At 41.5% G+C, this 23,941-nt stretch overlaps 1 protein-coding gene across 1 annotated transcript in view; it reads left to right on the top strand.

Annotated features, from left to right (window-relative positions):
• Nucleotides 1-500: 500 nt before the first annotated feature.
• Nucleotides 501-23,941, top strand: part of LOC126236085 (39S ribosomal protein L2, mitochondrial) — a 60,050-nt gene continuing 36,609 nt past the window's right edge. Inside the window, exons 1-2 of the mRNA XM_049945148.1 lie at nt 501-898; nt 3,802-4,050. Coding sequence (XP_049801105.1) covers nt 661-898; nt 3,802-4,050 — 487 coding nt within the window. The 5' untranslated portion in view covers nt 501-660. The remainder of the gene's footprint in view (nt 899-3,801; nt 4,051-23,941) is intronic.

Below are 23,941 nucleotides of genomic sequence, written 5' to 3'. Positions count from 1 at the left end.
GGAGAATTTATTTATCCGAATCTGTAATCGTTAATGTTATAGTGTGAAATTCCACACCCCAGAGACTCCTCTTCAAGGAATCCATGGAAAACGATAAATGTAATGTAGTGCCATATGGAGAAAATGTCACACCAGTGTAACCGAGGCTAAACCGTAGAAATTACGAACTATTCACAGAGAGAATTTAAACTAGTCACACACCGTTACTCTGTCTCTGAGGCTCTTGACCAAATTTCTTCCACTACGGATTATGTTGATGGTTCTGAGGTAGTGACTGACGAAGAACTATATTTCTGATTTAATGAAAATTACTTATGACCAGATTTTGTTGTAATGTGCTTAGATAAAATTTAGGTTACTATAATTAAAAAACGTATGCATATCATTACTTTTTGTTTTACTTTTGTATACATGTATATGAACAATTATTTTTAAAGTGAGAGGGACATTGTCTCTAATATGGGAACTTTTGTTTTCGAGCAGATGGCTGCAATGTGCATTGGCCGAAGTTTCGACTGCTGGAGGGGGCGGATGTTTGTTATGAATAGTGAAGTGATGTTGTGTATGGGTTAATTATATGTTGACAGATAACCATTTTATAATTTTGAGTCTGGCATAAGGAAACATTCTTCGTATAGGATTATTCTACTATTACCACTAATGTCGTGGTTTCAGAAACTTTCACTACGTTCTTTACAAAATGTTGTATGTGGACTGAATCAGTTCCTCAAACCCCTTGAAAATGTGCCCGTAAGATGGAAATCAAAAGTGAGTCACCTTGAAGTTCCAAAACCAGGAGTAAAAGGAAAATCATACCGTCGGATAGTTCATTACGAAGAAAAGTATACAGTTAAGCCCCTCAGAGTCACAAATTTGGGTGGACGTGATCCAGTTACAGGTATAGTTCGCTTGAAGTTCTCTTGTTGATTGGAGTAAATGAAATGAATTACTGAGTGAGTATAATAAAAAACAAAAAATCTGATCCTATTCTAGATATCTTCCATTGATTATTAACCGTACAGTGTGTGTTGTCGTAGCAATGAATGGCTCATACACTAACACTAACGGTGCGCTTTACTGTTGTGTTTAACTAACCAGATATTAGAGATGCAATAAATACAAAAAGATTTTAGCGTTTTTAGAATACTAGTTGACATTAAAAGTGTGGCCAGCTTCATGTCATTCAGTAGAACGTAGTATTCATCGCTTGAATGAAGTGTAATTCCCATAGAGGATCTATCCGTTTGCTATTGGGTACCTTCACAGCATTAGGCCTTCTGCATGGTACTTACCAAAAATATTTCACTAAACTGAACTGGAATTGAATACATACATTAATTAAACTGTAATGTTCTCATTGCTACAATCAATAATCACACACACACAGCATAAATTCTGGACTAGATTTTCAAGTTTATTATGCATTATAAGTAGTGTGTAAACCTAAACCTGTTGACATTTTGAATAATGAGGAATGTCTGATTGTTTGATACTTACCACTGTCTTTGATCAGTGATGTAGGAAATGTGCGACAAATTTCGTAAACAGTGTGGTAATTATAGCGTCATATGTGCAGTGATTTCTTTCAAATGGACTAAGCTACAGATCAATCTCACCACAACGAAGATGTTTCACTTTTACATTTGTTGGATTTTGCCTACTCGCAACCAAACTATTATAACCTAGATGTCAGGCTAAGCTACAGATCAGTCAGTCCCCACAGCCAAGTTTTTTTTTTGTTTAACATTCTTTGGCTTCATACACTAACAACTAACTGTGAAAATAGGGACCAAAGGTGATGTCACAGCAGCCATTATCATTATGTCACTGGTGGAAGCTGATAACTAATGTAAAGTATTCCTCTTAATATTTTATTCTGGACCCTAAATATGAAAGAGTAAAGTAATCATGGAAATTATTTTAGCTTCTTTCAATTTAGTATTGTAGCTTGGCATCAGCTGAACCTACCGAAACCGCATGCCCGATTTGTCCCCTAGCGTAATGCTGTTGTGACGTATTTTGTCACAGGTGCTCATGCATAAAGAGAACAGGATGCTGACAATTTCTTTTGCAGCTGTATTAGTTTTTGAATTTTAGGTTCTGGGGACACACTGATCTGTAGCATAGATCTCAGATTGAAAGGAAACAGTAGGGTAATGAGTTGGTGAAATGGTATTGAATGCTTCATTAAATCTGTAATTGGAATGTCATTTAAGCTGAAATTGATTTTTCTTGTTAGCTACACCTAACAAAGAATTTTGAGTACCATGGGGTATATATTTAAACAATACCTGTAGCACCTTCCACCTTTTTGATTTGTGGAACTTCATATGGAAATACTGCAAGTGCTGATACCACTGAGTTATTACGAATTATACAGACTAAATTTATTAAAGTTGAAGATTTTGAGAGGGAAGCTTAAAAGCTAGAGTGAATACTGTTTTCTAAAATTTGTTTCTGTGCCCCATGCATCAGCCTGCTTAAGAGGAGTGGTTGCCTTTCCCATATTTTACATAATTTTATATCCAACAGTTTCTATTATTATTATTATTATTATTATTATTACTATACATTGAGTGACAAGTTATAGAATGATGATATGCGTGTATACGGATGGCGTTAATATCGCGTGCACAAGGTATGCAAGGGCAGTGCATTGGCGGTGTTGTCATTTGTACACTCAGGTGATTCATGTGAAAAGGTTCCCGATGTGATTATGGCTGCACGATGGGAATTAATAGATTTTGAAGGCAGAATGATAGTTGGAGCTAGATGCAGAGAACATTCCATTTCATAAATCGTTAGGGAATTCGACATTCATAGGTCTGCAGTCGCAAGAGTGTGCTGAGAATATCGGATTGAAGCATTACCTCTCACTGAGGACAATGCACTAGCTGATGGCCTTTTGCCTTTGCTAATAGACAACATCACCTGCAGGGCCTCTCCTGGGCGTGTGCATATTAGTTGGACCCTACATAACTGGCAAACCATAGCCTGGTCAGATGAGTTCCAGTTTCATTTGAAAAGGTGATGGCAGGGTTCAAGTGTGGTGCAGATCCCACGAAGCAATGGACCCAAGTTGTCGAAAAGGCACTGTGCAAGCTCGTGGTGGTGGCTCGATAATGGTATGGACTGTATTTACATGGAATGGACTGGGTCCTTTGGTCCAACTGAACCTATCATTGGTTGAAAATGGTTATGTTCGGTTATGTGGAGACTATTTGCAGCCATTCATGGACTTCCGAAACAACAGTGGAATTTTTATGGATGCCAATGCACCATGTCACCAGGCCACAATTGCTTGTGATTGGTTTGATGAATATTCTGGACAATTCGAGCAAATGAGTTGGCCACCTAGATGACCCAGAACCCTTCAAACATTTGTGGAGCATAATTGGGAGGCCACTTCATGCACAAAATCCTGGGTTGACAACACCTTCATAGTTACGGACTGCTATGGAAGCAGTATGTCTGCAGGGGACTTCCAAGGAATTGTGTCCATGCCACACTAAGTTGCTGCACTACATTGGGCAAAAGGAGGTCTGACACAGTATATATATTTTGTCACCTCGGTGTAACACGTGCTTTATATGTAGTTAAAAATATGGGGATTGATGGTGAAAACTTGACAAATGTCTAGGCTATGTGCAAAATATGAATAAGGTATATGTTTGTCATATTTTCAGTGCTGAAGTGTGTTAATTTTTAATTATTATTGGGCACTTGTTGTTATTGAGAATACTGATTTTACTGCTACCATACAGTTTTGACACTGCCTCTAAACAAATCATATGATTTCAGGTCGCCTTGTTGCAAAGGGTATAGGTGGAGGAATTAAACACAAGTATCACTGGATTGATTGGAAAAGGATAGGCCCTTCTTCAGGGCCACCTCTGGTTGAAAGAGTTCTCCAGATTTTGGTTGATGGTTGCAGAACGGCACACATTGCTCTTGTTGGCAGTGGTGATAACCTTAGGTACATCCTAGCCACAGAAAACATGAAAGAAGGTGATCTCATAAAAACATCATCAGAGATACCAAGGATTGCAGGTTTGTGTTGTAAATATAAATATATTTGTTGAATGCTGCTGATAATTGAATTTCTCGTCTCCTACCTTCCAAAGGTCCTGAGTTCGAGTCTCGGTCAGGCACGCAGTTTTAATCTGCCAGGAAGTTTCATATCAGCGCACACTCCGCTGCAGAGTGAAAATCTCATTCTGGAAACACCCCCAGGCTGTGGCTAAGCCATGTCTCCGCTATATCCTTTCTTTCAGGAGTGCTAGTTCTGCATGGTTCGCAGGAGAACTTCTGTAAAGTTTGGAAGGTAGGAGACGAGATACTGGCAGAAGTAAAGCTGTGAGTACCGGGCATGAGTCGTGCTTCAGTAGCTCAGATGGTAGAGCACTTGCCCGCGAAAGGCAAAGGTCCCGAGTTCGAGTCTCGGTCGGGCACACAGTTTTAATCTGCCAGGAAGTTTCATATCAGTGCACACTCCGCTGCAGAGTGAAAATCTCATTCTGGAAACATCCCCCAGGCTGTGGCTAAGCCATGTCTCCGCTATATCCTTTCTTTCAGGAGTGCTAGTTCTGCATGGTTCGCAGGAGAACTTCTGTAAAGTTTGGAAGGTGGGAGACGAGATACTGGCAGAAGTAAAGCTGTGAGTACCGGGCGTGAGTTGTGCTTCGGTAGCTCAGATGGTAGAGCACTTGCCCGCGAAAGGCAAAGGTCCCGAGTTCGAGTCTCGGTCGGGCACACAGTTTTAATCTGTGAGGAAGTTTCATTTATAAGATTATTTATTAATGTACACATCTGAATTAATAATGCTCATCCACATTATGATAACAGAAAGTTCTTCTACATAGTAGAAAGAGTTGCCAAGAAGAGACTTTTTCGGTTTGTTTTCAAAGCTGTCTGTCAATCATTTTATATCCTTGGATAAGGGATCAAAATTTTTTATTGCAACTTAGTGCACCCCTTTTTCTGCTAACCTTAATGTGGAATAATGAATGTCATTTATCCTTCCGATATTGTAAATATGTACATCATTGTTCCTTTTGAAACGTAGTGCATTATTTGCAACAAACTTCATGAGGGAATAAATATACTGTGAAGTAGTAGTCAGAATGCCCAACTCATTAAGCAGATGTATACAAGATGATCATGGGTGGGCACCACTATTGCTCTTAGAGCAACCAAGACTTCGTTTCTTAAAGATTAGTTATCCAAGAACATTGCTCCATATGACATTATTGAATGAAAATATGCAAAGTAAGTCAACTCACTGATTTATCTCTCCCCCAAGATTTGCAATTATTCTGGGTGCAAACGTGGCTGAAGTAAGGTGATTTAGTAGTTGCAAAATCTGCTTTTTCCACTTTAAATTCTCATCAATATGGACACCTAAGAATTTTGAAATTTACACCCTATTTATTATTTCCTCAACATGTGTTAATATATTGTGTCCTTTTAAAATTGATGTTGAGACCATTCACAGAAAACCAATCAATGATACTTTTAAGAACATCGTTTACCATTTCTTCTATATCTGTATGTATGCAAGAATTGATTACAATACTAGTGTCATGTTGTTGTTGTGGTGGTCTTCAGTCCTGAGACTGGTTTGATGCAGCTCTCCATGCTACTCTATCCTGTGCAAGCTTCTTCATCTCCCAGTACCTACTGCAACCTACATCCTTCTGAATCTGCTTAGTGTAATGATCTCTTGGTCTCCCTCTACGATTTTTACCCTCCACGCTGCCCTCCAATGCTAAATTTGTGATCCCTTGATGCCTCAGAACATGTCCTACCAACCGATCCCTTCTTCTACTCAAGTTGTGCCACAAACTTCTCTTCTCCCCAATCCTATTCAATACCTCCTCATTAGTTACGTGATCTACCCACCTTATCTTCAGCATTCTTCTGTAGCACCACATTTCGAAAGCTTCTGTCCAAGCTGGTTATCGTCCATGTTTCACTTCCATACATGGCTACACTCCATACAAATACTTTCAGAAATGCCTTCCTGACACTTAAATCTATACTAGATGTTAACAAATTTCTCTTCTTCAGAAACACTTTCCTTGCCATTGCCAGTCTACATTTTATATCCTCTCTACTTTGACCATCATCAGTTATTTTACTCCCTAAATAGCAAAACTCCTTTACTACTTTAAGTGTCTCATTTCCTAATCTAATTCCCTCAGCATCACCCGATTTAATTTGACTACATTCCATTATCCTTGTTTTGCTGTTGTTGTTGTTCATCTTATATCCTCCTTTCAAAACACTGTTCATTCCGTTCAACTGCTCTTCCAAGTCCTTCGTTGTCTCTGACAGAATTACAATGTCATTGGCGAACCTCGAAAGTTTTTACTTCTTCTCCATGAATTTTAATACCTACTCCGAATTTTTCTTTTGTTTCCTTTACTGCTTGCTCAATATACAGATTGAATAACATCGGGGAGAGACTACAACCCAGTCTCACTCCTTTCCCAACCACTGCTTCCCTTTCATGCCCCTCGACTCTTCTAACTGCCATCTGGTTTCTGTACAAATTGTAAATAGCCTTTTGCTCCCTGTATTTTACCCCTGTCAACTTCAGAATTTGAAAGAGAGTATTCCAGTTAACGTTGTCAAAAGCTATCTCTAAGTCTACAAATGCTAGAAACGTAGGTTTGCCTCTTCTTGATCTTTCTTCTAAGATAAGTCGTAAGGTTAGTATTGCCTCACGTGTTCCAACATTTTTATGGAATCCAAACTGATCTTCCCCGAGGTCCGCTTCTACCAGTTTTTCCATTCGTCTGTAAAGAATTCACGTTAGTATTTTGCAGCTGTGACTTATTAAACTGATAGTTCGGTAATTTTCACATCTGTCAACACCTGCTTTCTTTGGTATTGGAATTATTATATTCTTCATGAAGTCTGTGGGTATTTCGCCTGTCTCATACATCTTGCTCACCAGATGGTAGAGTTTTGTCATGACTGGCTCTCCCAAGGCCATCAGTAGTTCTAATGGAATGTTGTCTACTCCCGGGGCCTTGTTTAGACTCAGATCTTTCAGTGCTCTGTCAAACTCTTCATGCAGTATCTTATCTCCCATTTCATCTTCATCTACATCCTCTTCCATTTCCATAATATTGTCTTCAAGTACATCACCCTTGTATAAACGCTCTATATACTCCTTCCACCTTTCTGCCTTCCCTTCTTTGCTTAGAACTGGGTTGCCATCTGAGCTCTTGATATTCATACAAATGGTTCTCTTCTCCCCAAAGGTCTCTTTAATTTTCCTGTAGGCAATATCTATCTTACCCCTAGTGAGACAAGCCTCTACATCCTTACATTTGTCCTCTAGCCATCCCTGCTTAGCCATTTTGACTTCCTGTCGATCTCACTTTTGAGACGTTTGTATTCCTTTTTGCCTGCTTCATTTACTGCATTTTTATATTTTCTCCTTTCATCAATTAAATTCAATATTTCTTCTGTTACCCAAGGATTTCTATGAGCCCTCGTCTTTTTACCTACTTGATCCTCTGCTGCCTTCACTACTTCATCCCTCAGAGCTACCCATTCTTCTTCTACTGTATTTCTTTCCCCCATTCCTGTCAATTGTTCCCTTATGCTCTCCCTGAAACTCTGTACAATCTCGGGTCTTTCAGTTTATCCAGGTCCCATCTCCTTAAATTCCCACCTTTTTGCAGTTTCTTCAGTTTCAATCTGCAGTTCATAACCAATAGATTGTGGTCAGAATCCACATCTGCCCCTGGAAATGTCTTACAATTTAAAACCTGGTTCCTAAATCTCTGTCTTACCATTATATAATCTATCTGATACCTTTTAGTATCTCCAGGATTCTTCCAGGTATACAACCTTCTTTTATGATTCTTGAACCAAGTGTTAGCTATGATTAAGTTATGCTCTGTGCAAAATTCTACAAGGCGGCTTCCTCTTTCATTTCTTCCCCCCAATCCATATTCACCTACTATGTTTCCTTCTCTCCCTTTTCCTACTGACGAATTCCAGTCACCCATGACTATTAAATTTTCGTCTCCCTTCACTACCTGAATAATTTCTTTTATCTTGTCATACATTTCATCAATTTCTTCATCATCTGCAGAGCTAGTTGGCATATAAACTTGTACTACTGTAGTAGGCATGGGCTTTGTGTCTATCTGGGCCACAATAATGCGTTCACTATGCTGTTTGTAGTAGCTAATCCGCACTCCTATTTTTTTATTCATTATTAAACCTACTCCTGCATTACCCCTATTTGATTTTGTATTTATAACCCTGTAATCACCTGACCAAAAGTCTTGTTCCTCCTGCCACCGAACTTCACTAATTCCCACTATATCTAACTTTAACCTACCCATTTCCCTTTTTAAATTTTCTAACCTACCTGCCCGATTAAGGGATCTGACATTCCACGCTCCGATCCGTAGAACGCCAGTTTTCTTTCTCCTGATAACGACGTCCTCTTGAGTAGTCCCCACCCGGAGATCCGAATGGGGGACTATTTTACCTCCGGAATATTTTACCCAAGAGGACGCCATCATCATTTAATCATACAGTAAAGCTGCATGTCCTCGGGAAAAATTACGGCTGTAGTTTCCCCTTGCTTTCAGCCGTTCGCAGTACCAGCAGCGCAAGGTCGTTTTGGTTAATGTTACAAGGCCAGATCAGTCAATCATCCAGACTGTTGCCCCTGCAACTACTGAAAAGGCTGCTGCCCCTCTTCAGGAACCACATGTTTGTCTGGCCTCTCAACAGATACCCCTCCGTTGTGGTTGCACCTACGGTACGGCCATCTGTATCGCTGAGGCACGCAAGCCTCCCCACCAACGGCAAGGTCCGTGGTTCATGGGGGGGACTAGTGTCATATGCAAAAAGAACTAATTCTGCTTGTTGTATACCGGTATTAGAAGGAAGATTGTATACGTACAAGTACTATATAACCAACAAGGGGAGGGTACTTTAAATAACAAGGTGCAAGTGCAGGAACTGCTGGCAATCCTTTCCCCATCAACGAAATCTTTTTGATCGTTGCTGAAGACTTTTGTAATGTCTCTTAATACATGGGTCTCATCATCTTAATATAACATACTAACAATGGCTACACATTCCTTCAGTATACTATTATGTCATTTACAAGTCTGAATACAATTAAAAATTATGGTAACCATTATGTCATTTGATGTACTAATTGTTATTTGAAATGAAGAATATATTACTTAGCAATCACAAACTTTTTCATAAATAACATCCTGATGAGTTATTTATAAAAAGTGTTACTCTGTTGAGTGTTTTGTTCAAATGATTAGTAACATGGCACAAATGTGCTTAAAGATAAAAGTAAATCTGTTCGCAACATGAAGGTTGTTCTGAATACTGCAGTGCTTTACTAGGTACAGTTCTGATGGAGTTTGTATGCTTCTTGTCTCCCTTTAATGTTTGAACAGACTGACCCAGATTGTTATGGGAGACTTGCCATGTAACTTGATCTCTGAACAAAAAATACACTCATGTTCAGAAAAAACATCATCCACTTCTCCGTCTACCTTTGACAAATGTGCAGAAACATGCTAGATCATAGTGGTGTGTGGAACGGCATCACTGGGGACAGGAATGGCGTCAGATTGTGTTTTCAGACGAATCCCGGTTCTGTTTGTTTGAAAATGATGGCTGCATTTTGGTTCTCCAGACAGGGGGAGTGGTATCACAGTGACTGCATCTCCACAAGACATACAGTGCCAACTCAAGGCCGTATGGTAAGGGGTGCTGTTGAGTACAACCACAAATCACAGGGCACTGTGATCAGTGTGACGCACGTGAATGAATCCTACAACCTGTAACATACCCTTTCTGCACGACACTCGCAGACACCATTTTTCAGCAAGACAATGCACAACCACATGTTGCTGCACAAACACTTGCCTTCTTGGTGTCACAGGACGTTAGCCTTTTGCCCTGGCCCACCATATCACCAGACCTGTCACTAACTGAAAATGTGTGGGATGTGGTGAAACGACAAGTGCAGCGCTGTGACCCAATGCCATCCACCACAGATGAACTTTGGAACCAGGTCAATGCAGCATGGATGGTTTCACTACAGGATGCCATTTGCACCTTATTTGAATCAATGCCATCACACATGGAACAAGTTATCAGAGCTCATGGCAGACCATTTAGCTACTAGGCAACAGGACACATGCTGAACTGAGGTGACTGAAATGCTAATCATTTCTGCAGAAGAAAGATATTAATGTGCACGTACTGTGAATATGAATGTCCCGTCTCTAGTTGTTTGAGGTGCTCTGTTTTTTTCTGAAAACAAGTGTATTTTCTGTTTTAAGGAAGGAAGGGGGAAAATTTGAGTACTAGTCCTCTTTGTGAATGCAAAATATTTTTTGGTGTTCATAGGAGCTTTAAAACCTGAAAATTGCTTTTCCATAATTTAATCTTCTAGTATTGGGACATACATGTTATGCATCATACCAAACAGCTCTGCAACTTAACAGTAAGACTGTGACATATCCGATTGCAGTTACGTGACACTGTCCCATTAGCTTCTGAAAAATGTCTGTAACAGGCAGGAAAATACGGGGGATTAGTATTAAAAAGTTGCAGAACAGGTGGGTGGAGGGGGGGGGGGAGAGAGAGAGAGAGAGAGAGAGAGAGAGAGAGAGAGAGAGAGGAGTACTCCTAGTTATATTATGTAGGATGTCTAACATTGCTAACTCTATGCATTACTTTAACTACTAGCAGTATGGTAAGACCATTTTGGGAGGTCACATAAACCCAGGACTAAATGGCCTGTTTTTCCCTCTTCCAACATTAATTGCTGTTATTGCTCAGGTAGTCATCCCACACAAAGTATAGACACTCCACTGTTCATTGGAGAGAGTAAAGGGCAGCAAATAAAGGTAAAAACACACACTCTCTCACACACACACACACACACACACACACACACACACACACACACAGAGAGAGAGAGAGAGAGAGAGAGAGAGAGAGAGAGAGAGAGAGAGAGAACGTAAGTATCAATACCCACCCATACAGAGACAGGCAGGTGAAGTAGGTACTAGCACTTACATTTACAATCATCCTTCCCAGATTGCATTAGTAACCAGATCAGACATTGCTGTAAAGCAGCTGCAGTGGTCATTAGTGCGAGAGTCACCCGGTCCAATCCATTACTCAGGAGGCAGACAACTCAAAATGATGCTTTTACAAAACCACCACATCCCTCATCAAAGATTGAGATTGCTGTGATTAAAACCAATTGCAAAGCACAAGAAGGAAAAGTAAGACTTCAGGAAAGTTTCTGAATGTATTTTGCTCAGATCCTCTGGAGTGTGGTCTCTGGAATGTAGAAAGGACGTGTATGAAATACATTATTATTACTGACAGGGGTGGTGCAGTGGTTAGCACACTGGACTTGCATTCAGGAGGATGTTTGTTCAAATCCTTATCATGCCAACCAGATTTAGTTTTGCATGACTTCCCTAAATCATTGCAGGCAGCTGTCATGAGGGTGCCTTTGAAAGGAACATTTAGAGCATATGTTCCATCTCTAATGACCTTGATGTCAGTGGGACATTAAATCTTAATCCTCCATCCTTCCTACTTAACATCATTATTGCAAGTATACTTCACCAACAAAGCTTTTGTTAAGCAAAACTTGTTTGCAACTAAATCACAGATAGTAATAATTCCTGACTCTTCTGGAAACATACAAAACAAAAGAATTCTGTTAGTGGATACCTCATGGCCAATACAGTACTTTGAATGTTTGTTGAATAACTCAAGTCAGTGCTGGAGAACACTTGTTTGTAGTTTGAACTGGGAACCGCTTGGATATGAAACACACTCTTGGTGCACCCATATTGTTCTCGATTTGTTCACTTAGACAACAGTTGGTGGAAAGGCCAGCAAAGACAGTACTGCATCAGACAGACAGCGATGGCTGAACTTCACTGGCGGGTAACAGCAATCTCTGAATTACAGTCCAGTAGAAAATCATGAAGTGCAGGGCCATCATCAGTACCATATTTTATGGGCAATAACACACATTTTTTTCTTCAAAAAATTGCCTCCAAAATTCAGGTGCATCTTATACTTGAAATTAATATAAAAATGTCCAGTGTTCGATTTAAAATTACCACCCGTCTTAAAAATGGCCATATATTCAATGCCACAGGAAACCTATCTCTATCAGGCAACATTGGATTCAAATGGCAGCAGCAGTGCATCAATGCAATGAACATGAGTTGTGGGGATTCACAAGCTTGCTAAAACTACCTCCCTTCCGCACCGCCATCACAAACCCAGAACACTGTCTAGCCTTTGGTGTGTTATTGCAGTCTATGGTGCAAGTGAACTTAGTGATTTGTGTTATCGATAACAGTACAATATTTTTGTTAGTAGCTAGTTTTGTAATGGAAAAAAGTAAACGGTATAAATTAAAAGTACACTCATGTTCCGAAGAAACAGGACACCTTAAACAACAAGAGATAGGATGTTCATATTCACAGGACATGTACATAGTATGTTCTGCAGAAATTATTAGCATTTCAGTCACCTCAGTTCAGAATGTGTCCTGTTGCCTAGTAGGCACAGGATCCATCATGGGAACTGATAACTTGTTCCATGTGTGATGGCATCAACACGTATAAAGCGCAAATGGCATCCTGTGGTATAGCCATCCATGCTGCATTCACCAGGTTCCAAAGTTCATCTGTGGTGGTTGGCATTGGGTCACAGCCGTGCACTCATCGCTTCACTGTATCCTACACATTTTCAGTTGGCAACAAGTATGGTGATCTGGCAGGCCAGGGCAAGAATCTGACAACCTGTGACACCAAGAAGGCACTTGTTCATGCAGCAACATGTGCTCGTGCCTGGTCTCGCTGATGAATTGGGTGCTGTGCAGAAAGTGTATGGCTACAGGTCACAGGATGTCATTCATGTAGGTCACGATGACCTGGACAAGCACCAACTGTGATTTGTGGTTGTACCCTATAGTACCCCACATCATAAGGCCTTGAGTTGGCACTGTATGGCTTGCGCGCATCTGCATGCGCTGTGATACCAATCCCACTGTCTGGAAGCCCAAAATGTGGCCATTGTTTTCAAACAAATAGAGCCTGGATTCATCTGAAAACACTATCTGATGCCATTCCTGTCCTCAGTGACTTTGTTCCATACATCATTACCATCTAGCATGTTTCTTCACATTCGTCAAAGGTAGCTGGAGAAGTGGACGACGCACATGTAACCCATGCCATAATAAACAGCGACAGACTGTCACCTCTGTTAGCATACAATGTGTTCCACTGTTGTTCCAGAGGGAGGACGACACAGATCTGTCCTGCAATGCCATTTGGTTGAGGTGTTGATCTTCTCAGGGGTTGGTCTGGATTGTGTAACCTGACCCATCTGACCTTCCACGAACCATTCTGCACACACCAATTGCACTGCTGAAACACTTCGTCCCACATGATCAGCAATTGCACAGATGGATGCAACATGTTCTCTCATGCCAATAATGCACAGTCTTTCAAACTCACTGATTTGATGCTATGGTTTGTGTCTACATCTGTGAGGCATCCTGCATGTCTGCTCAAGTTGCATTGATTCATTACTTTTGGTTTATAGTGACAGTGTGAAACGTAGGCACATTTTACCAGTAGGTGGTGTCGTGCTGCAATATCAGTGTTGACCTTGAACCCGAGGGCCGACATGGTTCAAATACTAATCATTTCTGCAGAACATACTAATTTACACAACTTGTGAATGTGAATATCCTATCTCTAGTTGTTCAAGATTTATTTATTTATTTATTTATTTTTTAACACATGTGTAATAGCACATGCGGAAGACCATGGAAACAGAGCAGCTGAGTGAATTCTAGCCCTTGACCAACAGAAAAAACCATTCGCGATTGGTGGGCTGGTAAAGAAATAAAAAAGGGAGACTAAATGTGAAAATAGAGGACTGAATGCAAATTGGCCAAAACTAGATGATGACGTATTGAAATGGATTCAAGGACACAGTTAAAAAGGCTTTGGAATTAGTACAAAAATTGTTGAAATACACACTCATAAGCTAGTGCTACAGTGTAACTTAACAGACATTAAGGGTGGAGTTGGTGCTACAGGTCTATGAAGTGTCATGAACTTAGCATGCAAACCAAAACATTTTAGTAAATATTGCAAGAGTGTGAAGAAAAGTTGTTATCTTTCCATCGCTTCATTATTCAGTGTTGAAAGAAAATCAGTGTATAACTAAGTGTACATATGCTGAACTCCTCTGGTAGTTGATGTGCTGAGTAACAGGACTGTTGCCATGAAAGTTGCTAAAACTGTAACTATAAAAACAAGTGGACATGAAAAAATGGTGCTATACTGTTGTCCCTTCATGTTGTGCTGATGGTACTAAACTGAATCCAATGATAATTTTCAAGTGCAAAACAATTCCAAAATCTTCTGAAATATCACCAGGTGTTGCTGTTCACATAAATGATAAGGGTTGGATGGATGAGGCTGGTATGAAATTACAGATTAGAGAGAGAAGGAAAGGTGCTTTATCAAAGAATAGTTCTCTTCTTGTGCATGATCAGCTTTGCAGTCATTTGAAAAATTCTGTGAAGAGAAACTGAGACAGGGAAATACGCAATTTGCTGTTATTCAGGGAGGACTTACTTCACAACTGCAACCTCTTAATGTCTCAATAAATAAACCTTTTAAAGTTTATGTGAGAGATGAAACAAATGAACCATGAGTGAAACCCGACGACGATGACAACAACAACAACAACAACAACAACAAAGTTCGCATGACAATTATCAGGAATTTTAAAGTTCAGTTCGGTTTTATAAACTAAGAACTTTTCTTCTTTTAGTCAGGCTTTGTAGTCTAATAATAAAGATGGTAAAAAAAACTGTGTAAAAATTAAGATGTTTCTTATATGCTGTAGTGTCTTATAGCCTGTAAAATACGTAAATGTACCAGATAGCTTGCTATAAGCATCTTTTAGTTGACAAGTGAAACCACGATAGTCGGTGGCAGCCCTTATATCTATCATGGGTGTTGTGCTGCATGATCTGGTGCTCTCAGATGTATCCTCCCACACAATATCTAACGACCTTGCCAGATCTATGCATTGAGTGCTCCATCCATATGTTTGGTGGGATTATAATATTCCACCCCATTTGAATCAGCCCATAGGGTTGGAACCACGTTGGACAAGTTGAGGGACGACAAGGTGGGCATGGCCTGCTGCGAATGCTATGGTGCGGCTTCAGATGCTGACAGTAGAGGAGCTGCTCCCATGTCTGGCACTGGAGAGGCAGGAAGTGATGGTGATTCAGACTTGGGTCTTTCTGCTGCATTTTAAGAAAGCTGTGGGTCTAAAATCAGACCCAGCACAGACTGGGGGATCTCCTGTATATCACCTGTATGCAGATCCATAAGGGTGATGTATAACGGCAGGAGAACAAGGAATGCCAGGTGCCCACCACCTAGGATGTTATCGTAGAATCGGATTCTGTATCTGCTGGTTTTGAGTTTTGGGGTCAGTGAGGTGTGCTGCTCTTTCTGGTGTGGCAGATCCGGAGTTGGTGCTTTCCAGGATGGTGCCAGTGAGTGATGCCTCAAGGTGTGCCTCCAGGAGCAGCTTGTGGTCTTACTAGAAGGTGATGAAGTCATGTATCCCGCCAATCAGCCATATGTCCAAACATGCACACCCAGTTAGGGACACCCACCTTAAAATATGTGACATCTTCTTCTTCTTGTTCTTCTTCTTCTTGTGTCAGTAGAGGCTCCAACAGGTCTAGCAAGGAACAATGAGGGTGCCATGCAAGAGTTCTGCTGGGCTTTGATTTTGGATCAATGTCACCAGGTAAGATGACAAAAAGGAAAGCAGTGCAGAATTGATAAATATGGATGTTAGTAGTTTTTCCTTCTGTGGTTTCAGTGTTCACACAAAATGTTTGGCCCTGATATTAGACTACAGTCGCAGGTTTGAATCCTGCCTCGGGCTTGGATGTGTGTGATGTCCTTAGGTTAGTTAGGTTTAAGTAGTTCTAAGTTCTAGGGGACTGATGACCTCAGATGTTGAGTCCCATAGTGCTGAGAGCCTGACATTAGAGGAAGGGTGCAACAGAAGTGCAATAATATGCTTGATTCTTTTCTGGGTCCAAAACTGCTGAAAACCAGGATTGTCAACTGCAACCCATTGTCAGTGACAAGAATTCATTATGCTCCTTCAATAGAAAAAATAGTGGCCAGGGCGTTAGAGTGTTCTCCATCGTGGTCTGTTGCATTTTGATCTACTAAAATCAACCACATGGCTGCATGGAATGGACCCACAAAGTCTGCATGCACCGGATACCAAGGCTGGGTGCTAGGCACGTGCGATAGCTGGTGTTCACGGGGAGGTGCTGATTGTTGTGTCTCAGAAGCTTGGCATGATTGAGCCTTGCATGCAGTATCCTCATTGGTACTAGGCCAATACACATCACTGGACCAGATTCTTCATTCTGGGAATGTCCCAGTGAGGCTGATGAGTAGTGATGCACAGGGCTACAGAACCTCTGCAATCACCATGACACCGACAGTCATTTTTTTCAGTTGCTAGACGCTGTTGAAAAGATGAAGGCCATGACATTGTGAAAAGAAATAATGAAGACCCGGAGAGGCTTCTGAAGGAAGTGCTTCAGCCAGACAGTTTGTACAAACTGGCAAAGGTATCAAGTGAGCTTTGAAAAATTTTGTTACTATCAACTCTTTTAATGTAATGTGTCACAAAAGTTACAAGCCATTCCCAGACCTGGAGAAAATAAGGAAGCATTCAAAAAAAATCCACTTACACACACGAAATGGTATCCTGAATTGCATGGACTGGTTGTTGAATAGAAAACCCAAAGGCTGTATAATCACCCAGCCCAAAAATATTTTCGACCGAGGGTTCTGCTACTACAAAAAAAACAAAGGATGGTGGTGACTTGCATATACATTAGTTGCAAAACCTTTCTGGCGTAATATCGGAATTGTAAGATTAATGTAAATCTGCAGCTCAGCTGCTTCTGATTTTAAGGGGGAGCTTCCAATCTGAGATATGTAGGATGTTAAAGACAGAGGCCCTGGTGTCGAAAAGGAATAAAATTGGAAGTACAGTAGAAGAAGAATGGGTAGCTCTGAGGGATGAAGTAGTGAAGGCAGCAGAGGATCAAGTAGGTAAAAAGACGAGGGCTAGTAGAAATCTTTGGGTAACAGAAGAAATATTGAATTTAATTGATGAAAGGAGAAAATATAAAAATGCAGTAAATAAAGCAGGCAGAAAGGAATACAAACGTCTCAAAAATGAGATCGACAAGGAGTGCAAAGTGGCTAAGCAGGGATGGCTAGAGGACAAATGTAAGGATGTAGAGGCTTATCTCACTAGGGGTAAGATAGATGCTGCCTATAGGAAACTTAAAGAGGCCTTTGGAGAAAAGAGAGCTACTTGTATGAATATCATGAGCTCAGATGGAAACCCAGTCATAACCAAAGAAGGGAAAGCAGAAAGGTGGAAGGAGTATATAGAGGGTCTATACAAGGGTGATGTACTTGAGGACAGTATTATGGACATGGAAGAGATTGTAGATGAAGATGAAATGGGAGATACAATACTGCGTGAAGAGTTTGACAGAGCACTGAAAGACCTGAGCCGGAACAAGGCTCCGGGAGTAGACAACATTCCATTAGAACTACTGACGGCCTTGGGAGAGCCAGTCCTGACAAAACTCTACTATCTGGTGAGCAAGATGTATGAGACAGGCGAAATACCCTCAGACTTCAAGAAGAATATAATAATTCCAATCCCAAAGAAAGCAGGTGTTGACAAATGTGAAAATTACCGAACTATCAGTTTAATAAGTCACAGCTGCAAAATACTAACGCGAATTCTTTACAGACGAATGGAAAAACTGGTAGAAGCGGACCTCGGGGAAGATCAGTTTGGATTCCGTAGAAATGTTGGAACACATGAGGCAATACTGGCCTTGCGACTTATCTTAGAAGAAAGATTAAGAAAAGGACAACCTACGTTTCTAGCATTTGTAGACTTAGAGAAAGCTTTTGACAATGTTGACTGGAATACTCTCTTTCAAATTCTAAAGATGGCAGGGGTAAAATACAGGGAGCAAAAGGCTATTTACAATTTGTACAGAAACCAGATGGCAGTTACGAGGGTCGAGGGGCATGCTAGGGAAGCAGTGGTTGGGAAGGGAGTGAGGCAGGGTTGTAGCCTTTCCCCGATGTTATTCAAGCTGTATATTGAGCAAGCAGTAAAGGAAACAAAAGAAAAATTCAGAGTAGGAATTTAAATCCATGGAGAAGAAATAAAAACTTTGAGGTTTGCTTATGACATTGTAATTCTGTCAGAGACAGCAAAGGACTTAGAAGGGCAGTTGAACGGAATGGACAGTGTCTTGAAAGGAGGATATAAGATGAACATCAACAAAAGCAAAATGAGGATAATGGAATGTAGTCGAATTAAGTCGGGTGATGCTGAGGGAATTAGATTAGGAAATGAGACACTTAAAGTAGTAAAGGAGTTTTGCTATTTGGGGAGCAAAATAACTGATGATGGTCGAAGTAGAGAAGATATAAAATGTAGACTGGCAATGGCAAGGAAAGCGTTTCTGAAGAAGAGAAATTTGTTAACATCTAGTATAGATTTTAAGTGTCAGGAAGTCGTTTCTAAAAGTATTTGTATGGAGTGTAGCCATGTATGGAAGTGAAACATGGACGATAAATAGTTTGGACAAGAAGAGAATAGAAGCTTTCGAAATGTGGTGCTACAGAAGAATGCTGAAGATTAGATGGGTAGATCACATAACTAATGAGGAGGTATTGAATAGAATTGGGGAGAAGAGGAGTTTGTGGCACAACTTGACGAGAAAAAGGAACCAGTTGGCAGGACATGTTCTTAGGCATCAAGGGATCACAAAGTTAGCATTGGAGGGCAGTGTGGAGGGTAAAAATTGTAGAGGGAGACCAAGAGATGAATACACTAAGCAGATTCAGAAGGATGTAGGTTGCAGTAACTACTGGGAGATGAAGAAACTTGCACAGGATAGGGTAGCATGGAGAGCTGCATCAAACCAGTCTGAAGACAACAACAACAATAACACCATGTATTGTTGCTTTCGCATCAGCACATGTGACTGCTGACAATGCTGCCAGCTGTAACAAAAATCTAATGTACAACCTAATGAAAACACTGTTGACGTATGTCACTACAGTGTGGGCAGCTACATGTAACATGGAGAGAGAAACAATTGGTACAACTAGGCAGTCTGTGAATATTTCGCAGGTGGAAAAACTGTTATGGTGCTGGGTTTGCTTCCTGTCAGATGAGGACCACTTCACCAATTTTGCAGTTTCACAAACAAACACATTAGGTCATACTGCATTTCTTGACTGAGATGACAGTTCTGGTATTTCACTGTCTGTGAAAATAGTAGCCTGAGCTGCTTGAGAAATCTCCAGTGCTCTAGCAATGTGTAAAACTTCAACTAAAGAAAGATCTGACTGCTACAACACATGAGCACACACTTCACTGACTGGTGATAACTTAATCACTATGTTGCATATTAATGATACTGTGTACGATAGTAGACAAGATCATCTAAACTTGCATTTCTGCTCACTGTTGTTTTGTAGACAATAGGAAGACTCTTTGTCATTCTGGAGCCTTGACATCACTTGGCTGGTAATGAGGTGCTATGTCAGTCTTCTTGAGCTTCACTAAATGACTGGAAAGATGCAATTGCCAAAAGCAGTTTTATATGCACCAGATCCTTCAGCTTCTGTATGAGCTTGAGCTTCTGTTTGACCCTAAATAATGAAAAGTGTGAAGTCATCCACATGACTGCTAAAAGGAATCCGTTAAACTTCGGTTACACGATAAATCTGTCAAATTTAAAGGCCATAAATTTAACTAAATATCTATGAATTACAATTACAAACAACTTAAATTGGAAGAAACACACAGAAAATGTTGTGGGAAAGGCTAGCCAAAAACTGCATTTTATTGGAAGGACACTTAGAAAATGTAACAGATTTACTAAGGAGACTGCCTACACTATGCTTGTCTGTCCTCTTTTGGAATACTGCTGCGTGGTGTGGGATCCTTACCAAATACACTCCTGGAAATTGAAATAAGAACACCGTGAATTCATTGTCCCAGGAAGGGGAAACTTTATTGACACATTCCTGGGGTCAGATACATCACATGATCACACTGACAGAACCACAGGCACATAGACACAGGCAACAGAGCATGCACAATGTCGGCACTAGTACAGTGTATATCCACCTTTCGCAGCAATGCAGGCTGCTATTCTCCCATGGAGACGATCGTAGAGATGCTGGATGTAGTCCTGTGGAACGGCTTGCCATGCCATTTTCACCTGGCGCCTCAGTTGGACCAGCGTTCGTGCTGGATGTGGAGACTGCGTGAGACGACGCTTCATCCAGTCCCAAACATGCTCAATGGGGGACAGATCCGGAGATCTTGCTGGCCAGGGTAGTTGACTTACACCTTCTAGAGCACGTTGGGTGGCACGGGATACATGCGGACGTGCATTGTCCTGTTGGAACAGCAAGTTCCCTTGCCGGTCTAGGAATGGTAGAACGATGGGTTCGATGACGGTTTGGATGTACCGTGCACTATTCAGTGTCCCCTCGACAATCACCAGTGGTGTACGGCCAGTGTAGGAGATCGCTCCCCACACCATGATGCCGGGTGTTGGCCCTGTGTGCCTCGGTCGTATGCAGTCCTGATTGTGGCGCTCACCTGCACGGCGCCAAACACGCATACGACCATCATTGGCACCAAGGCAGAAGCGACTCTCAGCGCTGAAGACGACACGTCTCCATTCGTCCCTCCATTCACGCCTGTCGCGACACCACTGGAGGCGGGCTGCACGATGTTGGGGCGTGAGCGGAAGACGGCCTAACGGTGTGCGCGACCGTAGCCCAGCTTCATGGAGACGGTTGCGAATGGTCCTCGCCGATACCCCAGGAGCAACAGTGTCCCTAATTTTCTGGGAAGTGGCGGTGCGGTCCCCTACGGCACTGCGTAGGATCCTACGGTCTTGGCGTGCATCCGTGCGTCGCTGCGGTCCGGTCCCAGGTCGACGGGCACGTGCGCCTTCCGCCGACCACTGGCGACAACATCGATGTACTGTGGAGACCTCACGCCCCACGTGTTGAGCAATTCGGCGGTACGTCCACCCGGCCTCCCGCATGCCCACTATATGCCCTCGCTCAAAGTCCGTCAACTGCACATACGGTTCACGTCCACGCTGTCGCGGCATGCTACCAGTGTTAAAGACTGCGATGGAGCTCCGTATGCCTCGGCAAACTGGCTGACACTGACGGCGGCGGTGCACAAATGCTGCGCAGCTAGCGCCATTCGACGGCCAACACCGCGGTTCCTGGTGTGTCCGCTGTGCCGTGCGTGTGATCATTGCTTGTACAGCCCTCTCGCAGTGTCCGGAGCAAGTATGGTGGGTCTGACACACCGGTGTCAATGTGTTCTTTTTTCCATTTCCAGGAGTGTAGAATTGACAGAGTACATTGAAAAAGTTCAAGGAAGGACAGTACGTTTTGAATTATCGTGAAATAGGCAGGAGAGGGTCACTGAAATGATACGGGATTTGGGGTGGATATCATTAAAATAAAGGCATTTTTCGCTGTGGCAGAATCGTCTCACAAAATTGCAATCACCTACTTTCTCCTCCAAATGCGAAAATATTTTGTTGACACCGACCTACGTAGGGAGAAATGATCACCATGATACAATAACAGAAATCAGAGCTCGTACAGAAAGATATAGGTGTTGGTTCTTTCCGCGCGCTGTACAAGATTGGAACAATAGAGAATTTTGAAGGTGTTTCGATGAACCGTCTGCCAGGCACTCAAATGTGATTTGCAGAGTATCCGTGTCGATGAAGATGTAGATGTTTAGGCTTTCATTATCAGAGCTCAAGATACTGCTGATCCATCATGGTCGGAACAGTCAGCAAAACAGTCTGACAAATCTTATTCCAGCATGGCTTTTTCTTTTTTAGTCTTGTGGCTGGTTTGTTGCGACCCATCATGAATTCCCCTTCTGTGCCCACTTTTTCATCCTGGAGTAGCAACTGTAACCTGTTGTTGTTGTTGTGGTCTTCAGTCCAAAGACTTTTTTGATGCAACTCTCCTACTGTATCCTGTGCAAGCCTCTTCATCTCTGAGTAACTACTGCAATCTACATCCCTCTGAATATGCTTACTGTATTCATCCCTTGGTCTCCCTCTATGATTTTTATCCCTCATGCTTCCCTCCAGTACTAAATTGGTGATCCCTTGATCCCTCAGACTGTGTCGTACTGACTGATCCTTTCTTTAAGTGAGGTTGTACCACGAATACCACTTCTTCCCAATTCTATTCAGTAGCTCATCATTAGCTACTTGATTGACCCATCTAATCTTCTGCAGCACCGAAACACTTTTCTTGCCATTGCCAGTCTACATTTTATATCCTCCCTACTTCAACCATCATCCATTATTTTGCTTCCCTTAATTCGACTACATTCCATTATTCTCATTTTGCTTTTGTTGATATTCATCTTATATCTTCCTTTCAGGCTACTGTCCGTTGTGTTCATCTGCTCTTCCAAGTTCTTTGCTGTCTCTGACAGAATTACAGTGTCATTGGCAGACCTCAATGTTTTTATTTCTTCTCCCTGTATCTTAATTCCTACTCCAAATTTTTCTTTTGTTTCTTTTATTGCTTGCTCAATATACAGCTTAAATAACATAGGGGATGGGCTACAACCCTGTCTCACTTCCTTCTCAACCAGTGCTTCCCTTTCATGCCTCTCGCCTCTTTATAACTGCCATCTGGTTTCTGTACAAATTGTACAGCCTTTCGCTCCCTATATTCTACCCCTGCCACCTTTAGAATTTTAAAGGGAGTGTTCCAGTCAGTATTGCCAAAAGTTTTCTCTAAGTCTGTAAATGCTGTAATCGTAGGTTTGCCTTTCCTTAACCTGTCTTGTGTGGGAAGTCAGTATTGCCTCACGTGTTCCTACATTTCTTCGGAATCCAAACTAATCTTCCCTGAGGTCAGCTTCTACGTTTTTCCATTCTTCTGCAAAAAATTTGTGTTAGTATTTTGCAGCCGTGACTTATTAAATTGATAGTTCAGAATTTTCACCCATCAGCACTTGCTTTCTTTGGAAGTGGGACTATTATATTCTTCTGGAAGCCTGAGGGTATGTTGCCTGTCTCATACATCTTGCTCACCAGATGGAAGATTTTGTCGTGGCTGGCTCTCCCAAGGCTGTCAGTAGCTCTAACAGTATGTTGTCTGCTCCTGGAGCCTTGTTTTGACTTAAGTCTTTCAGTGCTTTGTCAAACTCCTCATGCAGTATCATATCTCCCTTCTCATCTTCCTCTATGTCCTCTTCCATTTTTATAAATTGGCCCTCAAGTACTTAGCCATTTTATAGACCCTCTATATACTCCTTCCAGCTTTCAGCTTTTCCTTCTTTGCTTTTATTCCAGTCTCTCTCTTCCTCTACAGTTTTACCCTCTACAGCTTCCTCTAGTGCCAGGGATGATTTTCCCTTATGTCATAACAAATGTCCTGCTATGCTGTCCCTTCTTCTTGTTAGTGTTTTTCCTATATTACTTTCCTCTCAGATTCTGCAGAAAACCTCCTCATTCCTTACCTGTGTTACAGGTGGAAAAAAAAGAGGGCATTGTTGCCACTGTTATAAGTTTGATTCCTCAACAACCCAAATTTTATTAAACAAATGTTATTTACAATGAAACCATGGAAAGTAATAATTTCTGGGTTCTCTCGAATTACACAAAACAATACTTCTTGAGGTGGATACCTCA

Source organism: Schistocerca nitens, chromosome 2, assembly GCF_023898315.1.
Source record: "Schistocerca nitens isolate TAMUIC-IGC-003100 chromosome 2, iqSchNite1.1, whole genome shotgun sequence".
NCBI lineage: Eukaryota > Metazoa > Arthropoda > Insecta > Orthoptera > Acrididae > Schistocerca > Schistocerca nitens.
The sequence above is the reverse complement of the archived record's forward strand: the minus strand, read 5'-3'. Positions and strand labels throughout refer to the sequence as shown.